Here is a 19,573-nt window from a genome sequence, read left to right as displayed (position 1 = left end):
ACTCAGTGGTCCTGGGTTGGTGTCAAGCAAGTTTAAAGATGTAAACGGATAATTTCTCTGTTCTTAGAGTCATAGAGAAGTACAGCATGGAAACAAACCCTTTGGTCCAAATCCGACCAGATATCTGAAGAAAGCAGCCACAAAGTTGAGATCTTTCTGATAAATCACTATCCAATGCACAAAACAAAAAGCAGAGGAGGAAGTGTGAAACGAGCAGGTTTTCTGGAGGGAGAGTGACCCACTTGGGGGTCTTGCTTCTTCATCTTTTCATGTGCTTCTCTTGGTCAGCAGAGAAAACTGGTGCTTCAGCATGCCATACACTGTCAGGCTTATTCGTGACCCTTTCTCTCCAAATGCCCAGTTACCCCAAATTTAATCGTAGGTTCAGATGATTCTAAGGACACAGCTTACCTGATCAGACCGTACCTGCGGCTATTCCTTTCATGGCTGGAGTGCCATTGTCCAAGTGTTTAGTAACATTGTTTGTCTCCGTGTAGTTGAATTTGCAGTTGAATAATGGTCTGCCTGTTGTGGGAATGGAGAAGGTCCTTCCCTATGGCAGATATTCCTGCTGAGGCCTTGTGGACAGTTTGCTTCCATTTCATTGGCTTTGGAATATAGAAGGTAGAGTGATGCAAACATTGGGCCACCTTTGAAAGTAACTTCAAATCCTTGGAAAATGCTTTCAGTCCTTTTTTCAAATCAGTTAATTCAGCCAGTGAAGTAATTTTCTCATGGAGCACGGTGTCCTGTTAATGAATATCAGAGATGTCTACTTTTGAATCATGGAATTATAGTTTCCATGGGAGACCGTTTGTCCCAACTTGTCCATGCTGGCCCTTTTCCCATTAGTCCCATTTGTCTGGCTGCAATAGCCCTGTAATTCTTCTATTTTCAAATATTTCTCCAATTCTTTTCTGAAAGTGGTTATTGAACCTGCATCCAGCACCCTTTCTGTCAGAACATTCTAGATTGCAACAACTTACTGCTCATGAGCACTCTGCTATCAATTATCCTGCAGGTCTGTCCTTAACACCTCTGCTCTCATATGTTCGACAATCTTATAAATCCCCTTCTACTCATCTCTGCTCTAAGAAGGATGACCCCAGCTTCTCCATTCACATTGCATGATCCTACTGCGGTTTGGTTGTTGTCACTTCAAACAGGTGGTCCTCTCTTTGGTGTAATATCCTCCCGTTTTCCTTTAGGTACAAGTTTGAAATGAGAACATGTGCTAATTGAATTGTTGCAGCCCCTTCCTTACAGTATCTGCTCCCCTCCCATTCCAGTAACATTGGGAGTGGGAGTGTAGAGCTAAGCTCCTAAGTTTATCTTTAGAAATCTGTACCCCCTTTCTGAATGCTCTGGGGAAGAGTCAAAGAGTCATAGAGATGGAAACAGACCCTTCAGCCCAACGTGTCCATGCTGACCAGATATCCTAAATTAATCCATTCCCATTTGCCACCATTTGGCTCAAATCCATCTAAACACTTCCTGTTCATATATCCATCCAGATGCCTTTTAACTGTTGTAATTGTACAAGCCTTCAGCAATCCCTCTGGCAGCTCCATCCGTACACGCACCACCCTCTGTGTGAAAATGTTGCCCCTTAGATCCTTTTAAATCTTCTCCCTCTTCTCTTAAACCTATGCCCTCTAGTTTTGGACTTGCCCATCCTGGGGAAAAGATTTTGGTCATTCACCCTATTTATTCCCCTCATGACTTTATACATGTCTGTAAGGTTCTCCCTCAGCTTCCGATGCTCCGGGAAAATAGCCCCAGTCTATTCAGCCTCTCCCAATAGCTCAAACCCTTCAACCCTGGCTACATCCTTGTATATCTTTTCTGAACCCTTTCAGATTTCATAACATCCTTCCTATAGCAGGGAGACCAGAACTTCACACAGTATTCCAACAGTGGCCTAACCAATGTCCTGTACAGTCACAACATGACCTCCCTATTCCTATATTCAATACACTGACCAATGAAGGCGTGTACACCAAATGCCTTCTTCACTATCTTATCTACCTGCAACTCCCCTTTCAAAGAACTATGAACCTGCACTCAAAGTCTCTTTGTTCAGCAACACTCCCCAGGATCTTACTATTAAGTATATAAGTCCTGCCCTGATTTGTCTTTCCAAAACGCAGTATCTCACATTTATCTAAATTAAACTCCATCTGCCACTCCTCTTCCCATTGGCCCATCTGATTAAGATCCCATTGAACTCTGAGGTAACATTCTTCGCTGTCCACTATATCTTCAATTTTGGTGTCACCTGCAAACTTACTAAGCATACTTCCTGTGCTCACATCCAAATCATTTATATAAATGACAAAACGCAGTGGACCCAGCACCTGTCCTTGTTTCACACTGCTGGATACAGGCCTCCAGTCTGAAGAGCAAACTTCGGCCACTGTGCTCTGTCTCTTTCCTTCATAGCCAGTTCTGATCCGAATAATTAGTTCTCCCTGTACTCCATGTGAGATAACATTGCTAACCAGTCTACCTTGCAGAATCTTGTCAAATGCCTTATTGAAGTCCATATAGATCACATCCACCACTCTGTCTTCATCAATCCTCTTTGTTACCTCTTCAAAAAACTCAATCAAGTTAGTGAAACGTAACCGTCCATGCACAAAGCCATGTTGACTATCCCTAATCAGTCCTCGCCTTTCCAAATATATGTAAATCCTGTCCTTCAGAATTCCCTCCAACAATGTGCCCACCACCGATGTCAGCTCATTGAACTGTTCACATGTTCCCTGGCTTAGATTAGATTAGATTCCCTACAGTGTGGAAACAGGCCCTTTGGCCCAACAGGTCCACACCGCCCCTTAGAGCATCCACCCAGACCCATCCCTTTATAACCCACACACCCCTGAACACTACAGGCAATTTAGCATGGCCAATCCACCTAGCCTGCATATCTTTGGACTGTGGGAGGAAACCGGAGCACCCAGAGGGAGCCCGTGCAGACATTGGGAGAATGTGCAAACTCCTCACAGACAGTTGCCCGAGGCTGGAATTGAACCTGGGTCCCTGGCGCTATGAAGCTGCAGTGCTAACCACTGAGTCACCATGCCGCCACAAAAGGCTTGTCCTTACCATCTTTCTTAAATAGTGGCACCACGTTAGCCAACTTCCAGTCTTCCGGCACCTTGCCTGTGCCTATCGATGATTCAAATATCTTAGCCAGGGACCCAGCAATCACTTCCCCAGCTTCCCACAGAGTTTGAGGGTACACCTGAGCAGGTCCCAGGGATTTATCCACCTTTATGCATTTTAAGATGCCCAGCACCTCCTCCTCTGTGATATGGACATTTTTTAAGATGCCTCTATTTATTTCCCCAAGTTCTCTAGCTTCCACACTCTTCTCTGCAGTAAACATTGATGCAAGATGTTCCTTTAGTATCTCCCCCATCTCTTGCAGTTCCACACAGCCTTGCTGATCTTTAAGGGCCCCTATTCTCTCCCTAGTTACTCTTTAGTCCTTGATATATTTGTAGAATCCCTTTTGGATTCCTCTTAACCCTGTTTGCCAAAGCTAACTCATGTCCCCTTTTTGTGCTCCTGTTAGGTATACTCCCACCGCCTTTATCCTTTTCTATCATTTCACCCGATCTCTGCTGTCTATATCTGCCATATGTCTCCTCCTTTCTCTTGACCAAAACCTCAATTTCTCTTGTCGTCCAGCATTCCCTATACCTACCAGCCTGGACCGAAAATGTTACCTGATTTCTTTCCATGGATGCTCCCAGACGTGCTGAGATTTTCTAGCAATTTCTGTTTTTATCTCAATGCTCTCCTGACTGGACATGTATTTTCTGTGAACTTGAACTCGTACAAAGATTTGCTGCTTGTGGTTTGGGGTGTACCGAGTCCGTTTCGACCATCACCCCTTTGTCACTGACCTGCACTTACATTTTTTTGAGTTGTGCTTGGTGATTTGGTGTAGAAATGTGTAGTGGCTTGTTTGTTAATGTACATTTAAATGAGATTTTGCTGTGGTTAAGTGAAGAACTGCACTGTTGCATAATGACACAGAGACTCAGAAGGGAGTTAGTCACTTTGTGCATCTGAGTGTACCAGAGTGGAGACAGAACTGTTGAGCTCTTTAATAAGAGATTTGACAGGAATGTTGTAAACACACCATGGGGAACTTGTGCTTGCTCTGAAGTTAATACAGAAGTGAGTTCAGTTTGCAGTTTGTTTTAATAGTCAAAAGGAGAGATACCCCTTGAAGAATAAAAAAAATCTAATGCAGAAATTTGTCAGAGGGAAATTGGTTACAACTGTGCCAAGTTGATCAAGAAGGTTGGTGTGAGGATAGTGGTAAATCTTCACGTGGGTTTTGATTTGGAAGAATAATGATGGGATAAAAGGAATAGTGACAGCTTGAATTTTTTTCTGTTTTTTGCAATGAAAACATTCCAGACTTTTTGCATATGGTGATACAGTGCATGTTTTCCTCATTGAATAAGCACTTTATGCTTTGTGGTAAAAGCAGATTCCTGTCAATGTGTTCAGTAAATGATCTCCACAGTCAACCAAAGTATAACATCACGGTTCATCAAGTCAGATTTCAATCTTGGATCTGATTTATTCACTATTAACATCAACTAGAATCGTAATGCTTTTATTGTAAAGTGCTTCTGAACACCTACCTCTCTTTGACGACACTAGGTTATAGTCCAACAGGTTTACTTAAAATCACAAGCTTTCAGAGCACTGCTCCTTCACCACCTGAAGAAGGAGCAGCACTCCGAGAGCTTGTGATTTTAAAAAACCCGTTAGACTATAACCTGGTGTCATGTGACTTCAATCTTTGCCTATCCCAGTCCAACACCTGCACCTCCACATCATCTGTCTGACTGAGATTTTTGTTCCAAAATCTCTTACGTGTCAAGGTGCAAACTTTAGTGTGGTAACACATTTGCTAAACACTTCTGGGATATTTGGCGAAGTTAAAGATGCTGCATTCATACAATCTGCTGCCGTTGAGTTTATTTCCTCCTGAGTTAATAAAGATGCAACAGGCAAGTAAAATTGGTGATGATCCTTTTCCTGCTTCTTCAAGCAGAATGGCATCACCTGTACGGACAGGTTAACATGGCTGACATCCCCATCATCCTCCACTGGACGTGAAAGATCTCACTGCCAAACAATCTAGATGATGGAAAAATACATCACAAAGGACTAAACAGGTGAAACAAAGAAAAGGATGAGCAGATCAAAACATTTTTTTCCCCTTTATTCATTCACAGGATGAGGGTGTCACTGGCCAGGCAGCATTCATTACCCATCCCTAATTGCCCACAAGGCAGTTAAGAGTCAACTGCATTGCTGTGGGTCCAGAGTCACATGTAGACCATCCCAGAGTAGCAGTTTCCTTTCCTAAATTGCATTAGTAAACCAAATGGTTTGTCCCCAAACATCAATTTACAATCATGAGTAGACTCTTAATTCCAGACATTTTATTGAATGCAATTTCCACCATCTGCCATGGCAGGATTAGAACAGGTCCCCAGAACATTGTCTGGGTCTCTGGGTTAACAGTCCAGTGATAATAACACTAGGCCATTGCCTCTCCTAACTGCTTAAATGTCTCAGCTTCTACAAACTGCTAAATGGCTCAGCAAGCAAATAAAAAAAAACTTACATTTATCCATATTCACCAGGGAAGCCCATTGTTCAATTTCCCATCTGTGCTAAGAAAAATATTGGGGGTGGATCATTAAATAGCTGCAGGGCCAGGCCCCCACCATGGGTGAGATTAAACAATCTGAGGATTTCACTGCTTCTAGGGCAGATTTGAATTTTCAAAGGGATTGCTGGAGGTGGAAATGGGAGACTTGATCACCTCCAATCAATGGCCTATTAAACTCGTTGTGTGTTCCTGATTGCATTCTCGAACCTTTAACACATCGAATCCAAACAATCCAATGCGACGTAGCACACAGCTGTTGGGGTTTGCGAGCTGGCCATTAAGAATAATCTCCCTAATTGACTCAAAGCTGATCTATCTTGGAGCTTTTTGCTTCATTTCCGGGGCTTTTTTTTATTGCTATAGACACTGTCAGTTCCTGAGAAAGCCTTCCTTTCTTTTCAGCGAGACGCCAGCAGGGCACATAATGGCCAACATCTGCCTTTGCTACAGGTGCCAGGTATGACAGCTCCCACCTCCCAACATCTGTCCTTCAGGCTATTAACTTTACAGATAGTGTCACAAGAATAACATGGGCTAGGTACAAGAATAGGACTTGGAATGCATTGAGTATCAGGTTCTCATCACTGCGTAGAAAATTGCATTCCTTCAGGCCCAGCTAATGCTTGAGGTTCACTTTCACTGGGCCAGCGGAGTTGAGAAGTTGTCCAATATTCTCATTCTTGAGAGCTAGTCAGGAACCCGTGCTGCAAAATGCACTGCTGTGGATACTCAGTAAGGGCAAGCATCAGGCATTGAGATTCATGTAGAAGGAATAATCACTTAAGGAAGAGGGAGATGAACTGCTGACACTTGACAGAGTGTACTTCAGTTCATTCAGCATTAGATCACTGCCCCAAACAAAGCAAGACACATCACCCAGACTTCAGCACAGCATGAAAAGTGAATGTTACATTGCAGGGTGATTGCAGCCATTTTGAAATTGTATAAGCACAGATGCAAAACCGTTTGACAAAGGGATTGTATTGCATGAATTGTGTTGTAAACAGAATCCCTGGCAGGAAATAGCTTTCAATTGTTGAACAAAGCCTATCTCCAGGTGTATTGAATATCCTTTAATCTAAAGTGATGAGTGAGTGCACAGTGGAAAAACCACACCTAATGCAGGAAAGCAGACTCTCTCCATTGTACATGACCACTCCCAGGTATCTCAGAATGAGAAAGGGAAAGTGACAGGTCTCAGGAGACTGCTCCCTTGACTAGGAATGCTCGACTGAGGAAATTATACGTGCAATTCTGCTAAAATCTCTCATCAGATGCCTGCGTCTCTCTGCCCAACCTTACACAATGGAAGCTGCTTCAAGAGGAAGAAAATAATGGCACACGGGGGCAACTGGTGCTGAGGATTACACCCAGCCAAGGGTTACTGGCCAAGGGGTCTGGCGTGTTGAGGATGAGCATCACATGTTAACTACAGACTGGGAAGCCAGTTTAGCCTATCTTGAAAGCATGATGCAGCAGTACCAGTGCTGGAGTGGGATGGACCTTATCTTGGAAGCAGGCATTAATTGAAGATTCCAGAGATTTAGACACATCCTAAAGAACAGCGAACCCTCTTGGTGATCATTAGCTGACATTCCTGCCACAACTAAAACTGCCAAGGAGCAGGTTAACTGATTGTACCACTGTTTATATGTAAACTAGCCAGTGCTTGCATAGAGTGACTCTCATTTTTGTGTTGTTCCCAATAGCTTTGGTAAATGCAGACCGCTATTTCCAATTCTCTTTCCCTTTCCCTGTCCACCTCCAACCAACATTCAGCTGTCTCTTGAGTAACCCTAAGATCTTTGGCATACAAGTCAGTGATCATTCTGCCCAATTATCAAATGAACGGCAGGGTCAAAAAAGCGAATTATTTAAAAACTGTGACGGAAAGAGACCTGTGATTGTCATCAGGTGCTTTGCTGGTGTCTGCCTGAAGCAGGTAGTGTTGTAGCCCTGATCCTGAGACAGACAGATTCCTGAATTGGCCCATTGCATATTCATGTCACACCTTTCAATAAGAAGCTAGAAGCAGACTTACAACCACCCAGCTGCATCTGTGAAAAGCTACCTCTGCAACAACATTATATTTGCGCACTGTCATTAAATAATAATACAACATCCTGATGTGTTTCACAGGAATTTCGAAGCAAAATTAGACTGTGAGCCTGCACAAGGAGATATGAGACCAAATAACCAAAAATACGGTCCAAGGGTTTGAAGAATTTCACCTTCTCAGCAGCCATAACATTGTATTCTTTGCTCTGTTCTATTTATTATTATGCAAGTCATATGGTGTGATCTACCTGTATTACATACAAAACAAAACTTTTCACTGTACCTAGGTACATGTGACAATAATAAATCAAATCAAAATTAAGCAGGATAGAGAGGTGAGATTTAAAGATGGAATTCTAGAAACTAGGGCCTTGGCAGGATAAGATCTATCTACCATGCCTGAAGAGATTAAAATCTATTATGCTGAAGGGGCCCGTGTTAGAGGTCAGTAGAAATCTTGGAGTGTTATAGGGATTGGTTAGAGCCAGGTCATAGAGGAATTTAAAAATAACAGTGAGAATTTTTAAATTTTGGAGACTTTGCTTGACAGGGATGCAACTTAGGTCAGTGAGCTCAGGAATGAGAGGCGAATGAAAGTTGCTGCAAATGCATGAGAATCAATACTTGGATGGAGCTGCAACGTGGAGTGTAGGGAGGCAACCAGAGGTTAAATGAAGTATCATCAGAAGAGACCAAAAGAGAAAGAAAAGGGACTACTCCAGATCCTGAAGCCATTGCCCACTCAAGAGCTTGATCACGCCTGAGGACTTTAGCAGGTAAAAACAAAATTGAGGGAAGCCTCAATGGGAGAAAAATGGTTGAATTTTGTGGCTACACGTCCTGCCTGTATCTGTAACTACGTTATACACCCCACCATTTTGGTTAAGGACAGTTTTCAGATGCACTTAGCAGCTGTTTAAGACAAATTTCTAGGCCTGTGAATATTCTGATGAGCTGTTTGGTGCTTCTTTAAGGACATGAGTATTTTGGATTCTCAATTTGGCCTGAAGAGCACAAAACGAAACACGCCATTATGTAACTGTGTTTGATATCCCACCTCTGGTAAACTGACAGCTGCTGGACCGGCTCTCAGGGAAATCCTAACTATGCTGAAGTAGTGACCTTTCATTACCACAGGTTATACCTTACAGGACATCTGCATGGTAAGACTCTGAGAAGGTCTTTCTGGCCTTTTGGAAGTTGTCACTCCAATCCAAAGGAAAATCAGTTGCCCTGTAAATCAGACTTCCTAGCCACCATCACTCATTTTCAGGCATTGTACCATTTGGGATTGAGTTGGTAGCACTTCTGCCTCTGATTAGGATGTTCTTGGATTGTAGTCCTATGCCTGCGATTCCAGTCTAATACTGAGGGAGTGCTGAAATGTTGCTGTATCATTTCTCAAAAGAGTTGTGAAACAAGGAATCCCATGACAGTATTCAAAAAGGACCAAGGACACTCTCCCTGGTGTTATGTCCAATATTTCCTACTTAACCAACATCTCTAAAATCAATTGTCTGGTAACCATCCTGCAGGCTGTCTGTGGAAGCTTGCTGTGCATCAATTAATGACTGCACTACCCATTATAAATGAGACAGTGCATCCAAGTGCTTCATTGGCTGTAAAATATTTTGGGATAACCTGATGTTATGAATGGCACTACATAAAAGCAACCCCGTGCTTATTCTCACTCTGTTTTCCTTCCACTCTGTCATTCTCACTCTCAGAGTGACATTTTTCTGATGTCCGACAATGCCTCCACTCTACTCCATATTTTCACAAAAACATAGTTCAGTACCAAGTGTGATTCAGAGAGAGGATTTTATACCTCTTGCTGGCATTGATTTATTTTGGAGTTCATGCACACTGCCCCCACTCTGCCTTATGCTATCCAGAAATATTCATATGGGAGTTTAAAAACATGACGTTCTATGTGCTATTTAACCATTGGGGCATCACAGCCCAACCTGTCCCTGACCTCCTGTGATGTCCACGTGTGTACTTTCTGCTGAAGTCACTGAATAGCAAGCTAGAGTGTGATCCCAGCCCTCACCCATCTTCTCCAGGTCACTAAGAACAAAGCTAATGCATGACTGTGGATTGAACCTGAGACATCATTGTTTTTATAGCCAGTGTCATCCTTTAATCATGAGGCCATTAGGAAGGCTGTCTGCCGTGTCAGCAGAGTGTTACATTAAGAGATAGCTTTAACAGCCTATAATACTTTTGTGTGTATTCTAAATCAAAGGGGAATAAATGAAAGAATATCATACGCTATCATCACATTTATCATTTCTAACCTTGCTGTAATTCTGTGATTGCTGAAATGTTGTTAATTAATCACATGGAGATAACAGATAGTCATTTGAAACACATCTCTGCTGATGGGCTGGCAGGAATATTTTTAACACTCCGTTGTACTATACATTAGTTGCTGCCACGCTGGGCCATTAGTGGGTGAGAAGAGGGAGTGAGCAGTCTGCACTGTTTGTGAGTCCGATAGATGGAGCACTCTGTTTATGTGGCTATCTCAGTGATCTGAGGACTGTTGACTGTGGTGTTGGAGTTCTCTGTAATTCGGACACTTTGAACCAAAAAACGGCTGTAAGTTAGATTGGTTCAACTTGAACATTGGAAAGAAAGAGATACACAGTTGAAGCTTTCCAACTTACACTCGTCATGATGAAAGCAACTTTAGAAAGGGAACAGCAATTTAAACAGCTTAGGGCATTGTTTGGTTGGACTATGTTTAGCTCTGAGGGCCAGCCGTGGCTGTTAACTGTTATGTAACTGATTAAGTTCTGATCGAACAGTTTCAAATTGCTTAGTTTGAATGTAATTGGGTAACTAAGATTGACAGTTAACAACTCCTGCTCATATTCTAACAAATCAGCTCTCGTCACTCACACTGTGTAAATCATCATTTCCATTACAAAATTGATTTCCTCATGCTTCAGTCCTGATGAGTGCAAGATGAAAAACTTCAATAGACAATAGACAATAGGTGCAGGAGTAGGCCATTCGGCCCTTCGAGCCAGCACCACCACTCATTATGATCATGACTGATCATCCACAATCAGTATCCTGTTCCTGCCTTATCCCCATAACCCTTGGTTCCACTATCTTTAAGAGCTCTATCCATCTGATTCATGAAAGCATTCAGAGACTTGGCCTCCACTGCCTTCTGGGGCAGAGTATTCCATAGATCCACCACTCTCTTCATGTTTGTTTTTTTTAGAAAAGTTTGAGTTCTGCGATATCAAGCAAGAAGCAGCCAAAATTCTACAGGTGACTCATCCATGTCCTAATATGAACTTTGAGAATAAAACGATTGTGCTCAACCAGCACGTTTCTCTCCTATATTAACTGGACTTACACAGCACCATGTTAAAGCTTGGGGATGATGAAGGGGTGCACTACAGAATCAATCGTACCAGTTAGTTCTGTCGACTATTTTAATGGAGGTGTGACAACGTTGTTACTTTAAGAGGTTATTTTGTCCTGGGTTGTTGTTCCGGAGGAAAGGTTGTGAGGTAGAGGTAATGAACTTGCTACTGAAGACCTCTTGAGTAAACAGCTTAGCAGGCCTTGTGTTTTTTTTTAAATAGCTTGAATGGGTGAGACCAGCTCTCTCAGATCCAGATTTCAGCAACATCGGAAAATATTGGTGTCTGAACAGATTTAGAAACTTCAGTGATTGCCTCCCAGCTGCTACTTTCTCTAAACCTTCTCTTGATGTTTTTTCCTCCTAGATCGGGGAACTGCATGTGAGAATCTGTGTCGAAATTTTCCTTTTTGCCAAGGAGTATATTTATGGGGTGTTACTATCTTAAAACAGTTACTTAGTAATAGCCACTGTATCTATTGTTCTGTTAAGTTTCCAATTGTTGTTATTCTAAATTCCTCATTCTATGTTTGTATTTTAATGACAGTGTTTACATAAATTATGTTTTGCTTAATGTTGAGTAGTTTGGCCAGCTGCATTTCATCTCGGACACTTTACATTTTTCTTTAAAATTAGAAAACTTTACAGTCCAGCCCACCTTCTTAAAATATTTTGGAGGGGTACTGATCTGGTCCATAACAGAGATATCAACTCATTGAAGGTGGAAATTGACGCAAGGGCATAATTTGTTCATGGCATAACATTTTCTCAGGATTGAAAAGCCTCAAGAAGTAAGAAAATATCCTGAGGTGGTGTCAAAGTTTTGTTTTGATTTTTGGAGCGACCTAAGGAGGTATTAGAGCAGGCGAAACGATTTTAAGGAGCTTTATAGATACAGAAGTGCTGAGGTTTAGAGGGGGAATTGTGGAGTCCAGGGCCAACTACCAACATGGTGTGACAGAAATTAGGAATGTATAAGAGAACAAAACTGTAGTCATGTTGAGGTCTTTGGCGGTGGTGGGGTGGTGGAGTTACTTGTTAAATAGATCCCTTACTAACAAGAGAATCAAATGTTATCAGGGTGGGCTGGAATAACATGTTGAAGTCACAATGAATCTTATTGCAGGGTCGAGGGTGTAAGTGACCTAGGTCTGTTTCTATGCACAGGTGAGAGGGGAGGACTTTGAAAACAAGGATGCAAATATAATTGCCTCCCTATTCCATTAAGGATGGTTTATCTTAATAGATAAATGTAGTGTGAGCATTCTTCCTGCTCGTGGCGGTTGTAGATTAAAGAGGTGGGAATGGGTTAGAGGATTAAACAACAAGGACTGGATGCTCAGTGACAACAGGCATCCAGTTTCCCCAGTGTAGAGGAGGCCACATTATAGAACATAGAACATAGAACATAGAACAGTACAGCACAGAACAGGCCCTTCAGCCCACAATGTTGTGCCGACCATTGATCCTCATGTATGCACCCTCAAATTTCTGTGACCATATACATGTCCAGCAGTCTCTTAAATGACCCCAATGACCTTGCTTCCACAACTGCTGCTGGCAACGCATTCCATGCTCTCACAACTCTCTGCGTAAAGAACCTGCCTCTGACATCCCCTCGATACTTTCCACCAACCAGCTTAAAACTATGACCCCTCGTGCTAGCCATTTCTGCCCTGGGAAATAGTCTCTGGCTATCAACTCTATCTATGCCTCTCATTATCTTGTATACCTCAGTTAGGTCCCCTCTCCTCCTCCTTTTCTCCAATGAAAAGAGACCGAGCTCAGTCAACCTCTCTTCATAAGATAAGCCCTCCAGTCCAGGCAGCATCCTGGTAAACCTCCTCTGAACCCTCTCCAAAGCATCCACAGCTTTCCTATAATAGGGCGCCCAGAACTGGACGCAGTATTCCAAGTGCGGTCTAACCAAAGTTTTATAGAGCTGCAACAAGATCTCACGACTCTTAAACTCAATCCCCCTGTTAATGAAAGCCAAAACACCATATGCTTTCTTAACAACCCTGTCCACTTGGGTGGCCATTTTAAGGGATCTATGTATCTGCACACCAAGATCCCTCTGTTCCTCCACGCTGCCAAGAATCCTATCCTTAATCCTGTACTCAGCTTTCAAATTCGACCTTCCAAAATGCATCACCTCGCATTTATCCAGGTTGAACTCCATCTGCCACCTCTCAGCCCATCTCTGGATCCTGTCAATGTCCCGCTGCAGCCTACAACAGCCCTCTACACTGTCAACGACACCTCCGACCTTTGTGTCGTCTGCAAACTTGCTGACCCATCCTTCAATCCCCTCATCCAAGTCATTAATAAAAATTACAAACGGTAGAGGCCCAAGGACAGAGCAGCAGTAAATAGTTTACTAAATTGAAAGTAGGACAAGCAAATTGCTTTCTCAGATGGAGGGATCCTGAAGTCCCTTTGTGTTTCAGATTTCCAAAGCTTTACCCCTTTTAGAAAATAGTCTATGCCTTTACTCTTCTGACGAAAGTGATAACCTGATGTTTTCCTGCGTTGCATTCCATCCATCACTTCTTTACCCACTCTCCTAGCTATCCAAGTCCTCACATCACCTCAAGCTTTTCAGGATGAAATTCCACTGAAATGGGCAGAGGTATGGGAAAAGGGCAGGAGACTGAGATGAAGCTGAAATGCTCGGAGTGCCAGTGCTGACGCAATAGGCGGTGAAGCTCGCCCCTGCGCTGGAACACTTCCGTGATTCTGTGTCGTCTGGTGAGGAAGAGAAAGAGGATCAGAGAAACCCTATTGTGGTTCTGGCAGGAAGGGTGAGAAGTGGGCTCAGAAATGTGGGAAATGAAAAGGCAATGTTTATTGATGAGGTGTGTTGCAGTTTTCAGGCATAGCCTTGTGGATTCTACATGGAAGTGTTGGCTATGGTGATTGACAGGGAAGTTGATGGTGGGGCTTGGGAGGAACACACCTGCCTCTGCTGGTTATAGGAACTACAGCTTGATTTTAGGTTGTTCCAGCAGTGAAATGCCTATGGTACTGGCATTGTCCCGGCTGAAACAGGATGTGCAGAATCCAAGAGATGCCGACCGGTCAGAGGGCTGGCAGCTGTACTGTCCCAACAGCTCCTCTAGGAGCCGTGGCCAGTGCTGGGATTGCCGCCGTCCTGGGCCAGGCATGGTGGAGGGGGTTCAGGGCACAGTTAAGTAGGGTTGGAGCTCACTGATGCCAAAAAGGCAAGCTCCTGTAAGTGGGGCATCGGGAGAGTTAGTGACATGGATTGGGTGGCCTCCCAACAGAGGTGTCTCTTTCTCTTGGTGTTGGCCTCTGTGGGCCATGGGACACCCCATCTTTGGGGACACCTCCGATGAGTCCACGTGGAGACAGTGAGGTGGTGTACATGGCCCATATGTAAAATACCAGGAAGGGACCCCATTAAGTGGCTATTAACTGGCCACAATGGGGCTACAGTTGGCTTAAGGATGGGAAAATGCCTACCACTGCTAACCATGCCACTGATAAAATACCAATAGAGGTCAATTGGCTTTGGGTACAGCCACCACCCATGGGAGAAATGCATTTGAGATTGTGGTCAACACTGAATTTGACAATTTAAGGTCATCATTGCCTCTCCTATCGTAAGGGATATCATTTTTGGTGGCTTTATTTACTCTTCAGCTCCTCTACCTTCATTTCTTTACTTGCCCCATCGTCGTTGCTTCTCGCATATCGTCCTTTAGCTGCTCCTGCCTCCAGCCCTATCTCAGCTTTTTTATTTGTCCGCTCCTCCTCTTCATGCCTCCACACTTGCTGAGATCCTATCGCTGTCCTAACCACTCCCAATCATGACAGAAGGTGATTGAGGCGAAATGTTAACTCTGTTTCTCTCCATAGATGCTGACGGCCCGCCAGCGTGTTCCGCTGAAACCTCAAATCCACAATTATTTTCAGACGGTCTCGCTCGTCCGGTGCCCCTTGAACGAGCACAGTAAACAATATTCATTGTTTCTCTTTCTTATCCCTTTTGCAGGAAAAAAGCCAAAATGGCTGCCACTCCTAACGTGTATCAAAACACCAGCACGGAGAAAACTGAGAACATGTGACCCTAGGGAATGATCCCCACCCCCAGCCCCACCCTTGGCAATGGACAGCCCCTCCCCCGATTTGCAGTCAGCCCAGCAAGCACTGTCTGGGAGATGGATCTCTCTCGCTTTTTAATTTCAGAAGCCTTCGGAAAAAAAGGGGATCATGCATTTTTGAGAACGCGTCGGATAATCTTTCAGACAGCTGTGGGCCCACTGTTGACAAATTAATTACGCCTGCGTGCTGGTTAGAGGAATTGAAATTATCTTCTTTTTTTCTAAATATAATGCCTGCGTACACTGGGTTTGACCAAATCATTCAATAGGTTCAGCCTGTAACAATATCAACACCAGCCACAGGACCAATTGCTCGGTGCAAGGCTGGCCTGGTTGACAGGATTGGAAGCATTGATTGCAATCTTGTCTGCTGTGAACACTGCACTTTCTCTTCCTTCCTCCACTCTCTTTGGTTCAGCAACAATCCTCAGTGTTGGCTTTACTTTGAGGAGTGCAGAGGAGGGGGAGACGAGGGCAGCCCAGTACTTTGCTGTTGCACAGAGAGATCCTGAAGTGAGTCGTAGAACCCACATCAAAGTTGAGGAGCCCATCAGGCATCCTTGATTTGAATAAACGAGCCCTCCTCTCCCATTCTAAACCACTTCTCAGTGCCTGGTCCATGCTCTCCCAGGTAACAGTGCTTCAGGTACAGACCAATAGTCCTTTTACATGGGATGAGAGTTTCAGTCACAAACACCAAACTGGCCAGTGAATTCCAGGCTCCCACCACACTTTGGGTAAAAAAGATTTCCCTCACGTCCTTCAAAAAATCCCCTTCAAACTTGTGCTGTCTGGGAATTGACCTCTCCATGAGAGGAAACAAACTTTCCTTTTCCATGTCCCTCATAATTATGTACAATCAACTAAAATGCCCCGCAGACTCCTAAGGAAAGCACCTCTAGTCCATCCAGTCTTTGCTCATAGCTGCCATTTGCAAGCTCTGGCAACAGTCTTGTAAATCTCCTCTGTCCTCCCTCTGTTTAGCAATTTTAAAAAAATTCACTCATGGTATGAGAGTGTCGCTGGCTCGGCCAGCATTTGTTGCTCATCCCTAATTTCCCAGGTGAGAGTCAACTGCACGGCTGTGGGTCTGGAGTCACAGCTAAGGATGGCAGTTTCCCCTTCCCTGAAGGGCATTGGCGAACCAGATGCATTCTTTCTCAAGAATCAGGCTGTCAATTTCAGGTTATTTTCTTAGTGAATTCAAATCAGGGTAGTGGATTTTAACCTGCGTTCCCAGAACACCATCTAGTTCTCTGGATAAACAGTCCAGTGATAATACCACTGGGCCATCGCCTCCCTGAAATATGTCCTTCTAGTAATGTGCTGACTGCAAAATGAAGTCCATAACTCTTTCTAACTTCACTATAAATTTAATTTCTGCACTTGTCTTCTAATTTTGTTTGAGATTCAGGAAATAGTCCACTAGATCTCCATTGGTTTGTTGTCTTTTTCAAGGGGAGCACACTTTATGAATCATGTGACTTTTCTGCACTCCAAGTGCCACATGCTGGTGCTGCTTTTCGCAGTTTTAGCACAATAAACACTCCAGAGGCTGACTGAGCAAAATGACGCCGTGGAATTTCCTCCGCACTGCCTGTATAAACTGGAATTTGCAATGCATTCAGAATCCTGCTGTCAGGACCAAACGGGGGTCTTGAAGACCCAATTGCAGGCACCGCACCACCGGTGTCAATTGTCCCAGAGGTGCTGGAGAGTTGGCTGCCCTCACTGTCCCATTGAGATTGGGCTCCCGGTGCTGCTAACCCTGGCAGCGGTGGAGCTTCTATCAGCCCCATTGGGAAAGATAGGGACCAGAAGGGCACCTTGACCCAGAACTGCCTTCAGAGAGATACGTTCTGAGGTCCAAGGCCGTTCAGCCCACAAATCATGCTCTGGGTGGTTCTTTGGGTTGGAAGTGTGGTCACATCCTCTTTAACATTTGGAGGCTTGGACACTGGTGGCAGCACAGCCTGCCATAGAGAGGGCACCTCCATGAAGTAGCTACTTCACCAATGGCAGAAAATGCCAGCAAATGCTGTCACCCTCAAGGCCCCCTAGTTCAGACCTTAACAATCTGAATATACAACCTATTTTACCCCCTCCCTGCCCCTCAAAGTTTGCAGGGAATGCGTTGGTGGGCCATCCCCTCAGTTTTCTTGTCTTGCTGTTCCCTCTCTTTCAAAATGGAACTGGGAAAGTTCAGGCCCAGCTCTAGTGACAACCGCAGGAGAAATTCTCTTCCAAACAACTGTTGCTGCGGCTTTTTTTGAGTTGAGAGCATCAGGTTTGTGTGGACGCTTTTGTTCAGCCTGTGGGGACACGTCCACAGCTGTTGAAAGATGATTCACTCTAAGGTGAAGGTCAATGCCCATACCAGAAGCAAGCCTGGTAATAGTGGGGCACTTAATTGGGGGAAAGCAATTGATGTCCACTAAAGTCCTCATCCCCGCCATGGTATGCCCCCAGTGGAGGGTGTGTTGGGGTGGGGCGGGCTTGTGACTAGTTTGCAGCTTCTGGTGGTTGAGAGGGGCATGGAAAAGAGGTGGGGATAGGTGTTGGACATGAATTCAAAGGCATTCTGTGCCTGAAGAGGAAGTGGGTTTCGGGAATTGGGGTAGGAGGCTGACTGAGAGTCATCCTCCATCCTAGTTTGCTGCTGGCCTGGCCCACAACACCTCTCTCTCCATCACTCACCTGCCTTTGGGGCCTATCAATGATCGTGGTCTTTGGGCGCGTGCAGTACTGGAAGCTGCCACCAGTTCCTGAGTGGCACTGCTGAGTTACTTGTCTCTGATTGGTTGACATCTTTCGGCTGGCAGAGAGGTAACAAGGGACCCTCTTCAGCTGATGGCTGGCAGCCATATCACCTCTGATAAACACCACTTCAAACTTCTTCCAGCCAGCAGACTGTGTGACATTTTCACCTAATCAGTCCGGCCAACTTTCTAGTCCCAAGGAGTGATAGGATAATGCTTTAAGCACATGGTGTCTATCACTTACACACATGTGATTGATTTTCTCAACTAAAAATGAGAGTTTTCTCGAAAAGATAACATTTAGCCGGCTACGTTCAATTTATAGCATTGTGTGATTATTGAATGTAGCAGCTTTTCAGAGTTCTTGCCTCAGTAACCTAAGCTGCCATTTTCTGTAATAAGGCTTTTAGTTCAATATGTAACATTATGCGGTCTTTTTATATGATTGAACATATCATTTGCTGCTGACTTAATTAAAAACAACACAAATATATTTTTTATCTGACATATGTATTTGCTTCCTTTGACTTTCTGTTTGCTAGCAATTTGCAATTTATTCCACTTTAGTGATTTCTCTGTAGTTGCCCTCATGTTGAGTTCAGTCATCTTTGGGTTCTGTTGTGATAGCAATTTCGGATAGTGAGGAGCCCAGGAGATTCTTTATAAAGAAGGTGTGGTCTCTCGGGGATACAGTTTCACTAAAATCTAACTTAATAAAAGAATGATGAACATTACTATCAGCATCTCCCTACAAAGCGAGCCTGAATGAAGTTTTTAAATGGAGAAATGAAACAATAATTATTCATTTTAACATTATATTTATTTATTAAACTATTGCTGTAAATGCCTTAATTGTATTGACTCAAAAGTGAGTGCACTTGGGATCTGTACATTACTAAATCTAACAGATGAAAAATCCAAACGAATGCGCACACAACCAATTGGAGTTAGTGGCTAAATTGAAGCAGCTTTGGGTTACGTTAGCTCCTTCATCCAATCATTTTCTGAACCCATTCCCAGCTCACTTTGCTCCATCAGCTAATTGATTCAAAATCTGGAGAGGTTGTGGAGACATCACATAATGATTGTTATGAGGTCAGCCAGGTGGACCTCATTGAATATGAGTTCCCAGATTGGGGCTGTTAAACTGGTCCAGTCAGGGGGCCCTGGCTGAAAATTATAAACTGAAGTGCCAGAGCTTCAACTCACTTTGAGAGCTGGCTCTGATGGAGCTGGACCTGTGTCAAATACTACGCGTGTGTAAATAAAGGGCGAGTTGGTGATGGGATGCTGGCCTTTGTGGAGTAATTTTCATAGAGTCATACAGCACAGAAACAACCCCTTTAGCCCAACTTGTCTATGCTGACCAGGTTTCTTAAACTGAACTAGTCCCACTTGCCTGTGTTTGACCCAAATCCCTCTAAACCTTTGCTGCTGATGAGTTATGACTTGTTTTGTACCAGTGCCTCAGATCAAATTCACCCCAGAAACACTCCCACATCATCCCCATCATGTACCTTCAATACAAACTAAA

General features: G+C 43.8%; 1 protein-coding gene across 6 annotated transcripts in view; it reads left to right on the top strand.

Moving 5' to 3' along the window:
* Positions 1-18,547, top strand: part of susd2 (sushi domain containing 2) — a 138,489-nt gene extending 119,942 nt beyond the window's left edge. For 5 of the 6 annotated variants that reach the window (XM_048556401.2, XM_048556400.2, XM_048556402.2 and 2 more), the window contains one exon: positions 15,172-18,542. In XM_048556401.2, the coding sequence (XP_048412358.1) occupies positions 15,172-15,244 (73 nt within the window). In that variant the 3' untranslated portion in view covers positions 15,245-18,542. Of the gene's footprint in view, positions 1-15,171 lie in introns of all 6 variants that reach the window. The other variant, XM_048556406.2, reaches the window with a different exon arrangement.
* The last annotated feature ends 1,026 nt before the right edge of the window (positions 18,548-19,573 follow it).

Source organism: Stegostoma tigrinum, chromosome 26 (genome assembly GCF_030684315.1).
Source record: "Stegostoma tigrinum isolate sSteTig4 chromosome 26, sSteTig4.hap1, whole genome shotgun sequence".
Taxonomy (NCBI): domain Eukaryota; kingdom Metazoa; phylum Chordata; class Chondrichthyes; order Orectolobiformes; family Stegostomatidae; genus Stegostoma; species Stegostoma tigrinum.
Note: the sequence above shows the minus strand (reverse complement) of the source record. Positions and strands in the feature narration are given on the sequence as shown.